General features: G+C 26.6%; 5 protein-coding genes across 8 annotated transcripts; 3 read left to right on the forward strand and 2 right to left on the reverse strand.

Moving 5' to 3' along the window:
• Positions 1–377: 377 nt before the first annotated feature.
• Positions 378–2,681, reverse strand: LOC123263888 (ras-related protein RABF2b). 2 transcript variants are annotated; one of them, XM_044726927.1, is made up of 5 exons: positions 2,533–2,681; positions 2,287–2,410; positions 1,336–1,463; positions 935–1,266; positions 378–821 (listed from the first exon to the last, which is right to left on the reverse strand). In XM_044726927.1, the coding sequence occupies exons 2-5, from the start codon at positions 2,327–2,329 to the stop codon at positions 668–670; spliced, it is 657 nt and encodes a 218-aa protein (XP_044582862.1). In that variant the 5' UTR covers positions 2,330–2,410; positions 2,533–2,681; the 3' UTR covers positions 378–667. The 2 variants fall into 2 exon arrangements, with proteins under 2 accessions (XP_044582862.1, XP_044582863.1); XM_044726928.1 differs by lacking the exon at positions 2,533–2,681 and adding an exon at positions 2,500–2,518.
• Positions 2,682–3,505: 824 nt separating this feature from the next.
• Positions 3,506–5,725, forward strand: LOC123263887 (growth hormone-inducible transmembrane protein-like). Its single transcript, XM_044726926.1, has 5 exons — positions 3,506–3,643; positions 4,093–4,311; positions 4,409–4,520; positions 4,872–5,510; positions 5,599–5,725. Exons 2-5 carry the CDS (start codon positions 4,116–4,118, stop codon positions 5,681–5,683), a joined length of 1,032 nt encoding a protein of 343 aa, XP_044582861.1. The 5' UTR covers positions 3,506–3,643; positions 4,093–4,115; the 3' UTR covers positions 5,684–5,725.
• Positions 5,726–5,922: 197 nt separating this feature from the next.
• LOC123263881 (TBC1 domain family member 25) lies at positions 5,923–9,637 on the reverse strand. Of its 3 annotated transcripts, none has more exons than XM_044726914.1 (6): positions 9,255–9,637; positions 9,074–9,183; positions 8,892–8,987; positions 7,623–8,810; positions 6,818–7,549; positions 5,923–6,513 (listed from the first exon to the last, which is right to left on the reverse strand). In XM_044726914.1, the coding sequence occupies exons 1-6, from the start codon at positions 9,303–9,305 to the stop codon at positions 6,144–6,146; spliced, it is 2,547 nt and encodes an 848-aa protein (XP_044582849.1). In that variant the 5' UTR covers positions 9,306–9,637; the 3' UTR covers positions 5,923–6,143. The 3 variants fall into 3 exon arrangements, with proteins under 3 accessions (XP_044582849.1, XP_044582848.1, XP_044582847.1); XM_044726913.1 differs by having other exon boundaries at positions 5,923–6,549; positions 9,074–9,180; positions 9,255–9,632; XM_044726912.1 differs by having other exon boundaries at positions 5,923–6,549; positions 9,255–9,631.
• A 2,438-nt stretch (positions 9,638–12,075) lies between these two features.
• Positions 12,076–14,273, forward strand: LOC123263889 (deoxycytidylate deaminase). The gene is made up of 6 exons (XM_044726930.1): positions 12,076–12,208; positions 12,308–12,390; positions 12,594–12,838; positions 13,102–13,312; positions 13,707–13,838; positions 13,920–14,273. The coding sequence occupies exons 2-5, from the start codon at positions 12,365–12,367 to the stop codon at positions 13,759–13,761; spliced, it is 537 nt and encodes a 178-aa protein (XP_044582865.1). The 5' UTR covers positions 12,076–12,208; positions 12,308–12,364; the 3' UTR covers positions 13,762–13,838; positions 13,920–14,273.
• A 1,603-nt stretch (positions 14,274–15,876) lies between these two features.
• Positions 15,877–20,321, forward strand: LOC123263884 (probable G-protein coupled receptor Mth-like 10). Its single transcript, XM_044726917.1, has 7 exons — positions 15,877–16,503; positions 18,074–18,371; positions 18,491–18,731; positions 18,843–19,151; positions 19,219–19,406; positions 19,478–19,655; positions 19,731–20,321. Exons 1-7 carry the CDS (start codon positions 15,916–15,918, stop codon positions 20,071–20,073), a joined length of 2,145 nt encoding a protein of 714 aa, XP_044582852.1. The 5' UTR covers positions 15,877–15,915; the 3' UTR covers positions 20,074–20,321.
• The last annotated feature ends 91 nt before the right edge of the window (positions 20,322–20,412 follow it).

The raw sequence follows: 20,412 nt of genomic DNA on the forward strand, positions 1-20,412 counted from the left end.
CTAAGATCTGCCAAGAACTTAGTAAACTTGAACGCAGCCAATATCTCGGTATGACACATCGACTATAGCTTAATTTTAAAAATATTTCATTACTTTTTTACTTCTAATTAGCAATTTTTTAATAAATCAAATTTCAACAAATTCCACAATTCAATTTCTGTAAATAATGTAACGATTCTACACTAAGCGTTTAATATTTTTTGTACTATAGTTTGAAATGAATAAACGATTACATATTTTATATTGAACTATTTACAATTGACTTTGGTTCATAGATAACTCATATAGCTTCATTCAATAAATAATCAAACATTTGAATAAAGCAGTTTTGAATTGAGTAAAAAAAGGAAACTTCAATTGTTCAATATCTAGTTTTCTTTTAATAAAAAAAATAACGATTCATAAAAAAATAATTTGTTATGTTATTTAGATTGAAAAATAATGAAAATGCAAAGGCAGTCTTGCGCTTATCAGCTTGTCTATGTAAATCATTTGCAGTTGTTAAATCTTTATAAAATATAACACGATAAAGTACTTTTATTCAACCATTAAGTCGAAGTTTGTTATTTTGTGAAATAATAGCTATATTAACAATAAAAAAAATTAAAAAAAAACACGATTGTATGATTTCAGCAGCACGCTGGTTACAAACTGCGATGCTAATGCATTAGCAACACGCTGGTGGTTTTTCATGTATTCCATGAGCAATAGAATTAACAAGAGCCTCTTCACTCGATGGTGTAAGAGGAAAATCTGAATCAAAACTGCCTATTCCTGAACTTGGTGAGTCTCTCGATGTATGATGCTCGCCATTTTTTAATCTTTAAATAAATTTTATTTTTTTTATTTAACAATACTATTAAAAATTACTTACAACAATATTAAATTTAGATTAAACTAATAACTAATAATTGCAGTCGTAATTATATTTTACCTAACTAGACCGATGGCAATAGATTGAAATACTCTCAGGATACCTTCATCATGAAGTACTGAAGTTTCGTAATAACTAGCTCCAATCATTGTTGCATATTTTTGAGCGTCTTCCGAATCAACTTTACGTTGATCTGAAAGGTCATTTTTATTTCCTACGACAACCAATACCATTGGCCCTTCAACATTTCTTCGTAATTCAGTGATCCACGATTTTACAGCAGAAAATGTGTTGTATTGAGTAATATCGAAGACTAAAAGAGCAGCGTTGGCATTTCTGTAGTACATTGGTGCCATTGATTTGAATCTTTCCTGACCTGCAGTGTCCCATATCTATTAAATTTTAATTAATGATGAAACTGCTATCCTGAATAATTATTTATAATTAATTAATATAATTACCTGAATTTTTACCCTTGTGTTTTCCAAATTTATATTACAGTTAAAAAATGATGCACCAATTGTGGGACTAGCATGTGGATTAAATGTTTTTCCTGAGTACCGACTTATCATACTGGTTTTTCCAACACCTGTAAATTAGTACAAAATTTATTTTAATAAAATTGAAGTAGATAACTATAAAAAAAATAATTATTAAGTATGAATGATAATTAAATTAAGTAATTTGTGCAAAAAATATCACCTTAACATTATAGATAATTATGTGAATAATATTTACTAATTTCTGTTTGTTGAGTCGTGTAATTTTTTTAATTAATTATTTAAGAAATATTTAATATACAATGAATGTTTCAATTTATAAATCAGAATTTCTTATTTAAAGTAAATAATAGTAGTTATTTTAATCAACTTTATAAAACGCATTTTCTTTATGATATGACGAATACATTGTTTCACTATTGTGTTGTGATAACAATAAATCAGTAATAGCGAATGATGAGACTTCCCGTTTAAATAGCACTGACTAAAAAAATAGATTTGATAAATTAAATATTTAAATATAAATGATAGTATTTTAAAATTTTTTACTCATAAATAGAAATCAAAATCATCTTTTTATTGTCTTCTATTGAAGTAATTATTAATATATATTTGACCTGACAAGAAAATAAATAATTCAATGTTAATAATATTTATAATTAATCATCCATGATATTAATAATATACACTTGGAGGATTAAAGTAATCTCAAAACTTAAATTCTCAAACGATTAATCTTAAAATATCTGCGTTGTCCAGTTGTTGACATAGTGATAACATCCGAATACGTCATGAAAATTTAAGACCCTATCAGGAACACGTAATTATTATTATATAATTATCGAATATTGAAATGATGATAAACGAATAAATAGATAAATTTTTTTAAGAAAAAGAACATAAAATACATACCTTGAGAACCGAGCACTACTAATTTTCCATCTACTGTGTTCATGATGACTATCTCGAAATAATTCGCTACATACTAAATAACAGGTTGCTTACTTTCAAAGTTATTGATTGTAACCTTAAGGACCTTAAATAATGAATATTAAATGATAATAATATGCTTATGTACATTTATGACTTAATTATTTAAATAGTCTAATCTATATAACTATTTACGGCATTATTGTTGATGTTGATGAGTTTACTAACCTTGTGGTGATTGAATACCAGCACAAAACACACACTGTAATAGACGAAAACAGATTTTGACAGTTAATAAAAAGCAAAAAGTAAGAGAAGGAAAGAGGTATCGTTTCTGGTTAATGCGTAGTTTGAATACTAGAGTGTGCCCTTTGCAAATTTCTGGTCAGCTGACTAAACAGCGGTAAATTTTTACCAATTTTCGAGTATATTGTATTATAAAAAATAAATTTAATGATAAAGAGTTAAGAAATTGAGTTCTTACATTATTATATTTAATTATTAATTTTTATAGTATTTTTTTATTATGTATTGTTGGAATTTTTGACATACATTTTAAGATTTAGTTAATAGAGGATATAAATACATATGTAAGTTATTTATTTGTTAGGTACATGATCAAAAAATATATTCAAAACATGAGACAAATGAATTAATTTCAATTAAGTAGTACATAATAACTTGTTTGAGTTTATTTTTATAAAAGACCGAAAGTATTTATGATAATTAATTTGACAGATATTTAATAATTTCTAGAACTTTTGTTAACAAATAAATTATGGCAAAAAAAAATTGACATGTAGAAATTTTTAAAAATTAAAAATACAATTTTTTATAAATAATTTTTTTTAATTAATTTAATTGTTAAATAAAATCAAAAATTGGTCAAGTGACAGCTAAATTTAATGTCATAAAACATTTAAAACAATTGCTTTTGACCTTATAAATTTTTATTAGGCTCCAAACAAAATTGTCTTGTTTTGGTAACCTCAAAATTGATTAAACGAGTAAAATAAACTAAATCTTATATTACTTATAAAAATTACAAATAAAATAAAAAAACTTATTAATTAAAAAATTTATACATATGTACTGAAATAACAGCTGGCATATAAAAATTTTATATTGAGTTTTGATTCAAAAATTTACTGTTGACGACATCTAACGACCAAAGGTAACTTTATAAGCTCTTTTCATCTGAGATTTCAATTATCTCTGTATTTTCTGCTCACACTCATATGTATAACCAAGCTAAACTCATACGCAGTACACAGTACCCGAAAACTCTTGGATCGAATGGTCTGGAAAATTCTGTGAAAAAGAGAAAAAGTTGCGTCATGTAAGTAAATATTTTTTTAATTTCATTTATATCAATATTTGCGATAATTTTCAACTTTAAAAAAAATATTTTAATTAAAAAAAACTATTTTTTTTGTACTCTAATGAGTGAATAAATTTAACAATATACTGAAAGTCGAAAGTAAATATTATTGTCGAAGGTAAAGGTAACCTCTATATAACAGCAGTTTAAATATCTAGAACTTTATTAATATTGATAGAAATAAGAAATGTCTACACGAGATTTTATAAAATCGTTGCATTTTTAAGCACGGTGCTTTAGAATCCTCTTTTTAAATAAAAATATAATAGCAAATTATTAATTTATAAAATCACAAAATTAAAAAAATAGTTGGCTTTTACTTTAATAATTTTTTATTTATCATTAACATTATTAAAATAAGAATTATAAATTTATGTTAATTATCTTATTTTTATTTTTTTGTTTAGAGTTTGAACTAAAATCAATAACGATGTTGTTGGCAAGAGTTTGCCGAACTACAGTATCACCCCAAGTGATATCTCTACTGAAAACACCCGTGGTTCCTAAAGTTCCTCGTATTCAAGGATCTAGATTATTTGCAAGCGATGGGAAAGCTTTTTATACAAGATCAGCTCGTAAAAGAGCAACGATCATCGAGGATGCAGTTGCACCAGCTGGTGAAACCGGTATAATATTATGATAATAATAATCATGTTTAAAATATGATGTAATAATCTTCATTTCTTATTTTCCGAAAATAACGTATTGTGTTTTATGTTTAAGCGACTAATATTGGCAAAGGATTCGTTGCTGGCTCTGCTGTCATCGGAATTGGAGCTTTGTGTTATTATGGAGCAGGTCTCGCTGATAGAACTGGTGCCATTGACCACGCTAGGTAAATGCTTACTTTAATAAAATACGAATAAATTTTCCATCTTTACAGTTATCAAGATGATACTGAAATAAGCAGACATCTGACAATTATTCGAATTTCTATAACAAATCAATTATTATAAAAAGAATATTTTTTAAAATTCACACTCACACTTATAATTTTTTGAAATTTCTACATGTGAAATTATTTAGCTAAATTTTTTTCTTTACAATTAAATTGTTATAACAATCTAAAAAATTATTAGATGTCTGTTGAATTCAGTATAATTTATCAAGAGATAAAAATACAAGTTTTCTCAGATATGATGTTTTGTGACCAAATTTTAATTTAATTCAATCTTAATTTCATCAGATTTTGGCCAGAATATGTGAAAGATCGTATACGTTCAACATACATGTACTTCGGAGGCTCAATTGCTATTAGCGCAGCATCTGCAGCTTTATGTTTGAGATCGCCAGTTATTATGGGGATAATGTCTCGAGGAGGATTTCTTGCTTTCGCAGGAACTTTAGCAGCAATGATTGGAGCAGGACTTTTAGTTAGAAATATACCTTACCAAGAAGGTTTTGGTGCTAAACAAGCTGCATGGATGCTTCACTCTGGAGTAATCGGTGCCGTTCTTGCACCTCTTTCACTTGTCGGTGGACCTGTTCTTATAAGAGCAGCTTGCTATACAGCAGGAATTGTTGCTGGTCTATCAGCAGTTGCAGCATGTGCACCAAGTGATGAATTTCTTAAAATTGGAGGCCCACTTGGTATTGGCTTAGGAGTTGTATTTGCAAGTTCAATTGGAAGTATGTTTTTACCACCTACCACAGTTATTGGTTCTGGATTACATGGTATAGTTATATATGGTGGACTTGTACTCTTCTCCGGATTTTTACTTTATGATACACAAAAAATCATCAAGCGGGCTGAAACTCACCCAGTAACTTATCAAAATTATGGCTACCAAACAAACGCTGTGCTGCCATTCGATCCCGTGAATAAGTAATTATTTATTAATTTTTAAAAACTTTTTCGTATAAATGAATGAAGCTTTATTAAAATTTTAATCCTAATTTTATTTTTTTTTCAGTGCTATCTCTATTTATCTCGATACTGTCAATATATTTATAAGGATGGTATACATATTTTCTGGGAATGGTGGAAAACGCAAGTAGATGCTAAACCTAATCCATCATCTTATTTTTTTTTACCATATTTAAAATTAATTGTAGCAAGATTTTAAATCCATTGTAAACTTTTAAGTATTTATATTTAAGTAAATATTAAAATTAACCATGTTCAATAGTAATAATAGCAAAAATCTGAATCTATTGTAAATTATTACGTATTTATATTTAAGGAAATATTGCATGTAAATTATCATAAAATATAGAATAAATTCTTGCAAACTTAAATTAATAAATAAATTTTATTGTCGATTAATTAACCAAGCAAAAATAAATAACATAAAATAAAATTTTATAAACGAGATTTTGAACAGTTAGTTTTTTTTAAAAGGGAAGATTGGTATTTATTAATATATGATATCCCACTAATACATACTTGGTGATAATTAAATGATAATTTTCGCATATTTTTAACGCATTAAAAAAATTAATTTTTTTTAATATTTAATTAAGCACTGACGTAATCAGGTCGGCCAGGAGTTGAATATCTTCTCAAATAACCAGCAAATAATTGTCGTGCCTGTGAAAGTACTCGAGCAACATTGTGACGTCGAACCATTTTATCAAAGTGCATCGCCATTTCGTTGTAATCCATTTGATTGCGCATAATAAAATCTCGATGTTGTAAAAGCATTGTAATACATAAAAACATAAGAAAAGGATTACCACCACCAAACTCGGATGGTGGCGGTAACAAACCCGTTAGTTGATCATCACATGTTCCAGCTGGGATTAATGCTGTTAATTCTGTCGCTTCTTCACATTGCTCTTGTGTTACAGTTAATTGATTATCTAAGGCTATTGCACTTTCTCGCCAACTATCAGAAGATTCATTATCAGATGTACAATCCGTCCTGTTATAAATATTAATAAAATAAATAAATTTTTCTGTTAAAAAATAATTTTTTTTTTTACAAAATCTTTTGATTAATTTGAGTAATTATTATGATATTTAAAATGAAATGTAATATATTTAGCAAATAATAAAATTAAAGATTTGAAAACGTCTTTGATTGCACAAACATTGACTGATTCTACTGATTTGTTCAAAAGATATTGTAAATTAAAAATAAATTATTCAATTAATAATAATTATAGAGTATTAAAATAAAACATTCTTACCGAGCAGTGCGTTTCAAGAGTCTGATAGGAGTCACAGACTTGACACCATTTTGGTCTTCTAATATTTCACCATCGTACTCCGTCTCAGTTGATTCATCAGGAGTAGTGACGAATGCTGAAATGTTATTTTTCAAGGAATGGAGTGGATTTTCCCAAACAAAGACGTCAGCTGCTGGACTACACCTTGATACTTCAGTATCAAATTCAATTTCACTGTCAGGTTCTTCAGAATCTTGTTTAGACGTAGTACAATCACTACCATTTGCTTCATTTGAAGTAGATGAACCAAAAACTTGTCGATCTAATGATTCTAATTCTAGTCTCAGTTCTCTCGTCATTGAAGTAGTCATAGGATAAAAGTCAGTAGGGTCATCTGGTGAACCAGCATCATCTCGTACGACACGAATAACACCATTCTCACTAGAAATTCGTTTAAGTTCACGTTTATCACTGGGGCCTACTTTATTTCGGTTTAAAGATGTAAAATTAAGAAATTCATTGAGATTTTTTACAACTCTTGCACATTTCTTTTCATTTTCCGTTAGTTCATTAACTTTTGTTTCATCCAGTGATTTTGTGGTTTTTATTTCATAAGAATTACTACTTATTTTCGATTTACCTTCCAATGCTTCGTTATTAGATAATCTATCTACTAATATATTGTTTTTTCGGTTTTTTGTTGAAGTTATTTGACTATCTATCTCAGCTTCAATAATTTTTGGAGATGTTGATCTTAAAATAAACATTATAATTAAAAATTAATTATATAAATTCCGATGCATAGTAATAATTATTAATTAATTACCTGTTTTCAATAATACTAGTTTCACCGTGATCATCAATACTGGAAAACTTCTTCTTTCCGCTTGTAATACTAGCAGATGAACTAAGCCGTCTGATAGCACAAACTTTAGTGTATGCATTTTCTCTGATGTGTTTAATATTTGGACTCGGTGGTGGTGTTGGAGGTGGAAATGGAACTTCGGCAAGGTGAAGCTCATCTTTAGGCGGTGATGCCGGCAGTGCAGCCCAGAGAACTTCCAGCATTCTCAGGGCATCTTCTAATGCAAACTCGCGTTTCATTTCCAACAATAACCAACGATAACAGAATAATAAGTCGTCTGCTTGATGAGATTTTAAATAGGCATAAAAATCAGGATCATAACATTGAAGACCTTCTGCTAAATGTGTAAATTTAGTTGTCATTGCAATACCATCAAGCATAAAATTATCCTTGAGTCTTCTCATTAAAGCACATAAGCAAATATACGCTTGTGCTTCATCGCGCATAATGACTAAAAGTGGAGACGCAAGATCACTCATACCCTGACAATAACTTACACTCGGATGATTTAATGCATAAGTTGTTAAAATATTAAATAGACTTGCAGTATTTTGATTATCATCTGATCCACCGTAAAATTTGTGATGTCTATCAGTTCTTAAAACATCTTTACGCACCATACTTGTAACGTAACTTAAATCACCAACATTTTGACCTTTCTGCATCAGTGACTTCCATCTTTCTCTAAGTGATTGATATTCTTGAGCTTTTCGTTTCATATAGTCCATTCTCTCTCGACCGGACATTCCATCCGGATAAACATTTAAAATATGTTTCCATACTACTTTCCTTAAACTTGGTTCAATGCCTCCAAAATAAATCACCGCCCGCAATTCTTTTGAATGTTTTACTTGACCAATTGGATCAAGAAACTTTCGAAATTCAGCATCAGTCAATGGTGGTCTTGGTGGTTGAATATTTTGTTGAGAAGATTCTTCTCCTAAGTTTCCTAGTGCTCTTTGAACCATGTTCAATGTCTTTTCTACTTTGTTCATTATTAAGCCTGGAAGTTTAGGAGTCTTGTATGGAAAACCAGACTCTTGTTTTATCGTTAATTCTCGACTACTATGTTCCCAATCACAACCACAGTCACCAGATTCTCCAAAAGGTTTTAAATTTACTTGGAGATATAAGTAAGGCTCCGAAGCACTAAAATATTAATTTATATATACATATTATTTAATAAGACTCATTGATTCATTTGTTAAATTCAACAATGAAGAATATTACCTGATAAATGCAGCATCCAAATCCCAGTCAGAAAGTAAAAATAAATAAGTCTCTGAGCCATAGTCATCTATCGCTCGATATGAAACGGTAAATTCTCTGTCAAAAAAAAATTTATTCTTCAATAATATATTTTTAAAAGCAGATTTTTAAATAATAATTAAAAACAAAAAATGCATTCTTACCCTTTTATATCAAAGGCTTTAATCAATATACTTTGCAATACTTCGATAGATGTTATTTGTGGGTCAACACTAAACTTTCGGTACTCTGGTTGATGTCTTGTCTCACACTTCTAAAAAAAATTTCTTAATTAATTATCAAATGCTAAAGATAAATACTATCTAAATTATTGAATGGGTTTACCTTTACTTTAACTCTTACGGCCTCACGAGGAGAGCCGAACATCTCAGTCATTTTATATCAATAATTTTAATATTCCTTAGCTAATTTTTTTTTTTTTTAAGTAAATTTATACATCACATACAATCATTGATATTAGTCTTTATCCAGGACACCGTGAAGGCCATCACAGACTGTAATTCTCGTTGAGAAATATTCATTGAAATTAAAAGAATAATAAGTATAAAAAATTAAATTGCTTGAATCAATTTGATAAAAATAAAATTATAATACAAAAATTATTTTACTTCTCAGAAAAAAAAAGATCAAAGAGGAATGTTATAAAACACATATGGAAAAAAGGTTACACGTTAACGAATAAATGAACATTAAAAATAATTATTCATCAAATAACTTCCGTATAAGATATCATTAAAATTATTTAGTATTGCTTTAAATATCACATTGAATTATTATTAAATTCAAACAAACAAGATCACTTTTTTTTTTCATTTACTTTAGAACACGATCACATTGTTGAGTTTTAGTGTTAGTTATTGCTATTGTAAAATTTTATTTTATATTATATTATTTATTTTTATTAGTGATAGTAAAATTTTTCGATTACTAAATTTTATTTTATTTTCAGTAATCCATGGGTTTATAATATTTACGATTTTTTTTTAATAATTTATTCGGTTATTGGTGGTATCCGACGGAAAAATCATTAAATTAACCTACACATATATACATATATGCACGTGTATATCTATACTTATATTTATGTATAGAAAGTTGTTTTTAAAAACACAAACTATCTACATGATCACTTGCTGGTAAGAAAAAATTATTTTGTTTGAAACGACATTTAGAATTTGAAACATTGTTTAAAAGTTTAAAAAAAATTTACTTCAAAACTATTTTATGTAAACTTAGTATCATTTCTTATGTTAAAGAATTTATAGTAGAATATGAGTATTTAAATTTTTGAAAATTGAGATTTTCATTAAATTTTGTTATGTAATCTAAAAAACTTCTGACAAGGACAAAGTATTGTGCACTTAATTTTTAAAGAAATAAGTCCCAGACAACGAATTAAAAAAAAATTTCCACTTTAGAAAAATTGTAAGAATTGAAAAAAAGTTACCTGTAAAATTTATGATATTGAAGTTAACAATCACTTGACTATTTTTTATTTTTTTTTTTTAAGAGATAAATTTGTTCCAAAAAATTGCATTTTTTTTTTTTTTAATTTTTACATGTCAATTTTTTTATCATCCCAAGCGGCACAAATTTTTTTTTGTTAATGTTTTGTTAAATTTAAGTTGACAATTATAAATTTCTAACTTCTTGTTAAATAAAATCTCCCAAAATATCAACATTTTTTTTTGTGACGCTTGGGATAATGTATTTGTTACAAAAATTTCTTAAATTATTGAACATCTGCCAAATTAATTTTCATATAAAATTTATTTTAGCGTAAATATGCTGAGGGTCATAAGAACAGACTTCGTTTTTTTTTTATCCAGTTTGCTTATTGTAAAATTCTTTCAAATTTTAGAATAAAGACTTATTCCATTTCTCCATATAAGATTGTAGTTCTCAAGGTAAGAGCTTTGAATTATTTTTCTAGACTTTACTGAATTAGAAAAATGTTTCTTTTTTTGTTAATTTCAATGTTCAAATTTTAAAATAAAAACTAAAATTGTAAGAGTTTGGAAAAAAAAAAAATAAATAACATAATCCCAAGTTTTATTAAATCGTACTCCGATATTTATTCAATTTATTCTTGTAAACGTTTACAATTCAACTACTAAATATGAAATAAATATTCTTCATTATAAGAAATAAATTTGTATCCGTTTACTAGAATACATTATTTCTTCAAGTATATTAATTAAGCATTTAGTCTACATATCTATTTTTTCCCTTCAATCAAGTCACGTTTATTTTTCGATCTTAGTATCTCATAAATATTATTCATCAATTAGTTTTTATCAACACATTGCTTAAGCAAATACAATTATTGAAGTATATTAATTTTGTGTAATTCTGTACGGTAAATTCAAAGAGTCCAATCAAGTTACACATAGTAAAGATGACTGCGAACCAGATTGTTATTTCTCTATTTCGAAAAAAAATAAAAATTACCTTATTTAATCTTAATTGTAATTATTTTTTTTCCGCTAGCATCAAATTTTACATGACAGATTGAGTAATTTAATGATAAGTACACTAGAAATTTTAGTTGGTGAAGATGTATGTACGCAAAAAAAAATTAATTTAGGATGCAAAAATTTCGGAGAGATATTTGGTTTACTTGGCTAAACTAAAAATGCCATTCAATTTAATGTACATTTACTTAATATAAATTATTACTCTTGTATAAAAATAAAGACTTCATTTTTTTCAGTAACATCGCTAATCACTTCGAAAAATGACAACTATGGAAAACTAAATATTCAACATGTTTTTGAAATGAAGACACGGATTTTAAGTGTATTGTAAAGTTGAAAAATAAGACTATAAATGTATTTTATCTATTTAAGCATTAGATCTGAATTAAACTGCGTAATTTTTTTTGTTTTTTTCGTATAAATATATAATACTACTATTAAAAATAGCGGTAAAAGTTATTAGAGTAATACACTTGTCAAAAATTATTATAACATAGGCAAATATCGATGTGGAGTATCTAAAAAATATTATTTAATATTAAAAAAGTAGATAAACTTCTATATATTCATTTTAACAGTAAATTCCTTTTCATATTTATTAAAGCTCTGTGCTACGCTAGCGCTGTTTTGGTGAGTTTCTGAACTATAATTTGCAGTTTACCGCCAGACCCTTGGTCATGCTTAGTCTTTTTCAACTCGTCTCTCATCTTACTAAACTGTTGTCCTTACCTTTACCCGCCATAAAATAATACAAAGACTTGGTTAGATTTGAAATTTTTATTAACAATCTAATTAAAACTTGTAAGTAAAGATTTATAAATTAATTTGAATATTGATTTACGCTCACAAAAAAACCACTGAACAACTGCAATAATTTATTAATAAATTAATACTTTTCAGGTTAAGTGATACTATTTATGTAAGTAAATTTGTATCTATCCAGTAATTGATAACACAATGGTTGGAATTCCAAACAAATCACTGTAAGTTCATAGTTTAATCCTTATTTATATTTTATTTCAAAGTAATTAAATAAGCCTGGAAAAAAATAATTCTATGCTGTATCCAGATTTTTTTAAAACTAAAAAAAATTACTACGTTGTATCTAGATTTTTTTAAAACTATTTATTGCGTTTATATTGATTCATATTTCATTTTTAATTAACAACGATAATTTTCTGTTTAGCAACGGAGGTGACAATCTTGTTGCAAAGCAAGATTACTTAGTAGATGACGATTTCTTTATGGGCGTTGCATATCTTGTGGCAGAACTAAGTAAGGATCCGTGTACCCAGCTTGGGGTTTGTATTGTTGATGAACATGGGCATATTGTAAGTACCGGTTATAATGGAATGCCATTTGGCTGTAATGATGACGAATTTCCATGGGGAAAACACAATGAAGATCCATTACAAAACAAGAGTACCTTTGGTTAGCAATATATTATTAATTATTATAATACTAAAAAAGTAAACATCTGATATTTTATTCCGATTATTTAATTAATTATTACAACATATAAATTTAAAACTGCTCAAGAAATGATGAACCTTCTGAGAGGAATATTTTTCAACTTTTTTTTTCACTTCCATTTACTTTGTTGGAAATTTTCAAATTCTCGGATGTTTACTTATTTAATTTCTAAATTTCACTTACATATTAACAAAATAGTTAATTTATTTTCCTTTTTCTAGTATGTCACGCTGAAGCTAATGCAATTTTAAACAAGCATTCACATAATTTGGAAAATTGTACTATGTACCTCAAACTTTTCCCGTGTAGTGAATGTGCAAAATTAATTGTACAAGCGCGTGTTAAAAAAATTGTCTACACCTATGATGAACCTGAAAAAACAAATTCTGAAGCTTCCAAAATTATGTTTGATGCTGCGTCCATTGAATACAGGTAAATGAAATCTTTTCTTACAGTTTACATATTATACCTCTAAAAACATCATGAAATAAAAAAAAAATTTTTTAATTAATTCTAGTGTAAGATTAATGAAAGAGAAAAAATTATTTAAAATTATGTTTTATCACAATAGTTGAGTAAATATAGCAATTTAAAATTTTTTCAAGATGTAATATTTTTTTTTTTTTTTTTTAAAGTAGCAATTTAAATAATAGCTAGCTTAATAAATTATGACTGTGACATCGGAAGAGAATATTACTATACAAAAAAATTAATCGACAAGTCAAAGTTTATAAGTTAATCAATTATGCAATAATTCTATAAGTATCCGTAAAAAAAAAAAAAAGAAAGCTTGCTATAAAAAAAATAATCAATATTTTATTTTTAGACAACATGTTCCCAAAACTCCAATAATCAGAATCAATTTAAAAAACGCTGATTGATTCTCATAAGATTATTTTACAAACGACACCATGGCGAAAAATTGTTTTTTGAAGAGAAATTTTATTACTATCTAATCGTATGTATAGTATTTTTATTATGAATACTTCTATCATTTTAGATGTGTTTTTGTGTTTATTAATTATTTTTATTTTTACAGACAAAATAATATGATGTATTCCTTTAACGTTAAAGTTTGACAAAGGTTTTTTGTGTCTAAAAAAAAATTACTTCATTAAAACATATAGTTACCGCCATTTTGAAATTCATCAAAAATTTTATTTATTTCTAATTATTTTCGTTATGTTAACAAGAAAAAAAAGATTAATTATTTTTTAACAGTTCAGTCAGTGTTAGCCTCGACACTACTTTTGTATGTTTTATTTAAGATAATTTATAACTCATATGATTATGAAATAAGTTTGATTGTAAGCCAGTTCTTTATAATTGAAAAAAATATTGTAAAACACATTCAGTAGAACTGAAATAAACGTTTATGATTAGTACACAGTAATATACGCAGTATTTATGTCATAATTTACTTAATCTATCTTTTAAAATTGTATATTTTTTTATTTCACACGTATATACTGATATACAATTCGGGAAAATACGCTATCGTTTTTTTTTTTGTTACATTGTCAGAATCTATGAATAATTTGATTAAATTTACACTATAAATAACAAAAACATCAATCATGTAAAAATGAAAATGATTCATTGTTAATTATTATTAACATTATTTAATTTATAAATTAAATTTAACATATTATTTTTTTCTGATAGTATAAAACAATAGAATGAACCAGTTTAAGAAATTTTCATTCAATTTGAATGATTGTAAAACAAATATTCTCGAGAGAATAGCACAGAAATTCTTGTGTACTTGAACTTATTACAACCAACCGGAGTATTTCTGTTATAAACGGAATCATAAACAATTAGTCTTTACGCATTTTAAGATATACATTCTCATTTTTAGAATATAAAATGACGTCAACGTAAGATGAGAAAAATTATGAGATCATTTGATACAATATATAGAATTTCATGTTAAATAAACGAAATAATATCGATAAATTTTACTATATTAATGGCCATTTAATATACATCCAACGACGTAAATTGAGATTCCTAGTTTAAACAGAGACTAGAGCAAAGGGAATATGGAGCAAGAGGGAAGAATGAAATTTGATATGATACGATGTTCGTAACTTCTCCCTCCTGCTTTCTATTCTGTAATATAATGTCATGTCATATTTTGACAATATTCACGGAAATGATAATATTAGTTTTGCATATAAAAAAAATTTTCTTCGCTCATTTTTAATAATTTATTAGAGTACTTCAATGCATAAATTGAAAAATGAAGTATACTTCATTCTTCTATTTTTTTTTTTTTTGCACAAACAAGTATATATGTAGAGAATGATAAATCACAGTGAAGAAAAAATAAGATCCTCAAATTAACATTAATCTGAAAATATTCAAGATTTTCTTCTTGAGCAAAATTACAAATAAAAAAAAACTGATCAAAACACGCATAAAAATTTTGAAAATTTCTTCACTTTTTTTTTTCACAATTTTTTTTTTCTTCAAATAAATTATTTATTAAAAAATAAATGAAATTATTATACGGTTGTCTCTTTAACTATCGCAATTATTTGCTGTATTAAAATATAATAGTTTTAAAGAATCGAATGAAAGAAAACAATTCTTGTAAATTATCTCCGCTTTTTGAATCTATTTGAACTTTTAATAGTGTAAACATCGAAAAGTTAGTTAAATAAAGTAATTTAAAAAAAAAAAACTTCATTTGTAAGGTGAATAAGATAACATATAGTTATACAGTAGAGGTGGTAAATTGAAGACACCGCGTGTATGTGTGAGAATCATCTTCCAATACGTTTTTCGAATTCCGTTAGTCAGTTGAATTACTACGATCGCCTGGATGTGAACGCACTCAATCAATAATTTATACCATTTAATTGAAGTTTAATAAATTAAAAAATTTTTTTTTGCATTAGTGATAAAGTTACTCTGATAAATTTAATTATAAAATAATTAAAAATATGAGTAAAAATCGACTACGAAAGAATAAAAATTTAATCAGGACATCGATAGTGTTTGGAATATAATTTTTCCATAAACAAAAAATGGTTTTTATCGAGACGTTTTTAATATTGATAACTTTAATATCCAATTCAAGTGTAAATGGTTTTAATAATAACGAAAAATGTTGTCCGCCGCAAGAGATATTTTCTGTAAAAGAGAGCTCCAGGTGTTTTATTTCATACAATGAAAATTCACCGGGCTATTACGATGCGAGAAACGAAGATTGGGAAATAAAATACTTGAAAGAATGTTTCAATGTTACCTCACGAAAATCCAGTTTCAATTCAACGATAGCGTCATCGATTACTTGTATTGATCTTTTGCGTAATAAAGATCTTTTAGATGCTTCATTTATTCATTATTGTAAACAAGATAGTAAAAATAATGGAGCTTCACTAGTGATGAATATGAGAAAATGTTGTCCCATAGGACAACGATATGATACTGAAATTCGAGAATGTATAGAATTTACATCAGGCGATTCAAGTATTTTAAAAGTTTTAAATAGCTTTAATGTCAACGTCAACTTCTTATCGATTATCAAGGGCTTTCCCATTTGTAAATACGCTATAATTGACTACACGATTAGCCGCGACGACCAATTATCTTTCTATAATGACACTATTAAGGTATGTTTTAATTTATTACATTTTTAAATGCTTTATTCAAAACAAGTAACCTTGGCGATATTTTACGTTTCACTTTTGTGTTAGCATTATATTCTGAGATATTTTTAGTTTCAATGAAGAACTTGTTAAAAAAAAAGGTTCGATATCTTATCGAAGGATTTCCTAGTTACTAAATAATCAGAAATAATATTAGTATAAAACATTTTTTGCAATTTTTTTTTGTTTTTACAATTATAGAAAGTAGTTTATGTATTTTTATATTTATCGATCTTTTACATTATAGCTATAAAATTTTCAATGAGAATATTCTTTAATAACTGTACAATTTATTTGCCTACAAGTTATTGATATTTTATTTAAATTTAAGATTTTGTCCAAGAAATAAAACTTCATATTGTTGTTTTTGTGTCAAGTTTTTTTTAACAAAAAACTTACATAGACATTTCAAATACAGATTATAAGATAAAATATGATACTTGAGTGTAAACTAAAATTATAAAAAAATTCATTTACATTTGAATGATTTTTTGCCACTAGTCGGATAGAAAATTTATTTATATTTTTATAAATGATATTCATATATGATTTCAATTACAATCGATGAAAGATTCTGTAAATAAAACTTTTTAAATATCTTCAACAGCTGTATAATACTCGTATTATAAGACTTGATACGCGTATTCGTTGTAAGTTAAAACTTCTATAACTTTTAAGTTATTAGTTATTATCATCTTAAAGTAGCTAAAAAAAAAAAAAAAAAAAAAAAAAAAAAAAATAGGTAGTTAATGATCAGTTTTTAAATATGATAAAATTTAAACATATACTTATGACAGTAATATTTTCCAACTGCGATAAAACCTAAAAAGAATAAAGTTCTTGAGAAAAATTTTATTAAACTTCCCACTATAAAAAATGTAAAATAATGCTCCATTTATTTTTAGGATGATGCTCGAGAACGATTGTACTAGTGACTTTTTATGTTATACTTAATTCCATTCGCTTTGGACGAATTAAATAACGATTTAGTTGATCTTTATATCTACTGAGAGGGTTCATTGAGACGTCGATTAACTCTAAGTAGAATTACGAAATTGCTACGTTAAATTGAATTTTATTTTCTTAATCAATAACATTTCATTAAATAAATTAAGATTATATTATTGGTAAAAAAAAAAAATTTGAGAACATAGGCGCCCGGATAATATTTTTTAGCTTAAGTATTTTTATTTAAATTGTAATTATGACTTAACGAGTTTAGATAAAACTTAAAATTACTATATATGTATTTAAGTCGAATTTGATATTTAAAAAAATCTAACAACGGGTATTCAAAGTTTGAATTTTAGAAATGTTATTTCGAACTGCAATTTTTTTAGTTTTAAATTTGAAGCGACAATTTATAATGCAATTTTTTCCTTTTTATTTTTTCTGCGTAAGTGCGTACCGATATCTTTTTAGACTTGAGTTTTAAAGAAACAAACAAAAAAACTTTTTCTGACTTATAAAATTTATATTCCACATGCTAGTAAGCAATTTTCGTCATTTACCAATTTTGTAACTTTTTTTTCAGATATCAATCTCATCAAATACTGGATCTAGCAAAATTTCTATCAACGAAGACAATTCATGTCTTGATTTTGGGTCATCTCAAGATACTTTTGTATTAAGAACATGCAGTAATTCTGAATATTGCAAGCAAAATGCTTGTTTACGAAAATGTTGTCTAGAAGACGAAGCTTGGATTAATCATCGATGCAGAAAAATATCTTCTTTTGGAAGTTCACATGCGCATTTTCATTCTGTGTTAAAAAATGTTATGGAAACTACTCTTTCTAATACAACTTCATTGGACGTTTTAAATTCTACAGGTTACTAATAATTATAAAATTTAATAAAAATTAAATTATTGCATACTGTATTTATCCTCCGACACACTTTTTTTTTGTTATCAATTGTCAAAATTGTGACATTTATTCTTTAATTTAAGGCTATGGTCTTATGATTGGACAGAAATTCTGCAACGATAGTATGTATCCAATAAAACCAGAAGAAAATTGGTCTATTACTTCTCGGGGATATATTTATGTACCAAAACAGGATGAATACAGCTTGGATGAATACTGTTTGGAAATGGTTTATGGAAGTAAAGATTATAGTGATGGTTTATATCCATGTTTGTGTTTTAATAATGGTTATCCGGAACCAAATGAAGAAATAAGCCCCCAACGGTATGAAATAAAAATAAATAAGATAAAACATTTTTTATAGATACATTGAAGTCCAGTTCTGGACACATGAATAATTTTGCTTGTTTATAGTTTTATTTAAATATTTTTTAGATTTACAGTGAATGCAGTATTAGAGTTGATAAGTTGCACTTTTCTCTTATTAACATTCTTGGTTTACTTATGCTTACCATTACTGCAGAATCTTCATGGAAAAACTTTAATGTGCCATTTAGCAAGTCTTTTTATTGCATTTGCTTGTCATGCCACCATCACTTTATCGTCGTTACAAGACTCAATCGATGATGACTTTATAATAAATAAACCAATGTGTAAGCCTCTGGGTTATACAATGGCTGTGGCATTCCTCGCGAGTTTTTCTTGGCTAAGTATCATGTGTTTTGATATTTGGTGGACGTTTGGGTAAGTAATAAAATTAACGAAATTATATCTAGACTTGAATATAATAGAATATTTATTTTATTTGAAGCGGATGTAGCGGAGCAGCTTATGTGTCAAGTAGAAAAAAAGCTCGTAAAAAACGATTTTTCTTTTATTCTTGTTTCGCTTGGGGACTTCCAATGATTATATTAATAGTTATGATAACCATAGATAGGACTCAAAGTATACCCGAAGATTTACGTCCTAATATAGGAGTTGATTCATGCTGGTTTGATCGTATGTAGTATTACGTATTAACTGTTAATGTAACTGAATGAAGAAATTAAAAATTAAATAATTTATTACAGATCATCTGAGTAGTTATGGCGAAGTAATATTTTTTTTTGGGCCAATTACTTTCTTGCTGATAGTCAATGTTATTTTTTTTATAATGACTTTGAGAAATTGTAATCGTGTTAAGGCTGATATATCGAAGTTTATGAAAACAGATACCGATAGTCGACGATTTAAAGCTGACAAAACTAAGTAAGGATTTTTATTTACTTCTATTTTACTATAAAAAATTTATAATTATAAAATAATTATTCAAAAATATTTCAGGTTAATACTTAATATAAAACTTTTTGTTTTGATGGGCATATCTTGGATTTTCGAGATAATTTCATATGTAATCAATCATTGCGCACCAGATTTAAGCTGCCGTGTAGAACTATTTTATGCATTTGATGTTTTTAATTGTCTTCGTGGTCTAATTATTTTTTTACTTTTTGTACTAAAAAATAAAGTCTACATTGCATTAATGCATCGACTTGGACGCCGTAAAATTAATGCGCCAATTAATCAAAAGGCTGTCAATCTTCAAGAACCATACAAAATGACAAAATATACGAGTTGTAGTACATTAATGTCGTCTACTGTTGACCGACTCAATGCTCAAACTTAATGTGTAATTTTTTATTTTATTTATTTTTATTAAGCTATCATAAATTTAACACTGTATATATTTATCTATCAACATTTCTTGTTAATGAATACTACAGTGAATGAGATTAATATAATTAGCTAACAGTTTAAAATCTCAGTAAAAATATTCTATCCGACGAGAAGAATATGTCTCAAAATGCTAAATACCTTAACCAAGCTGAAGTTACCCTAATTAAAAGTGTTGTAATATTTTAAGATTTCATTTCACTTAGGAAAGTATATGTATTTTCAACAAAAAATGCATTTTTCCGTTGATGCAAATGTTATGATTTTTTTATGTCTGATAAATATTTACTCA

Source organism: Cotesia glomerata, linkage group LG4 (genome assembly GCF_020080835.1).
Source record: "Cotesia glomerata isolate CgM1 linkage group LG4, MPM_Cglom_v2.3, whole genome shotgun sequence".
Classification (NCBI taxonomy): domain Eukaryota; kingdom Metazoa; phylum Arthropoda; class Insecta; order Hymenoptera; family Braconidae; genus Cotesia; species Cotesia glomerata.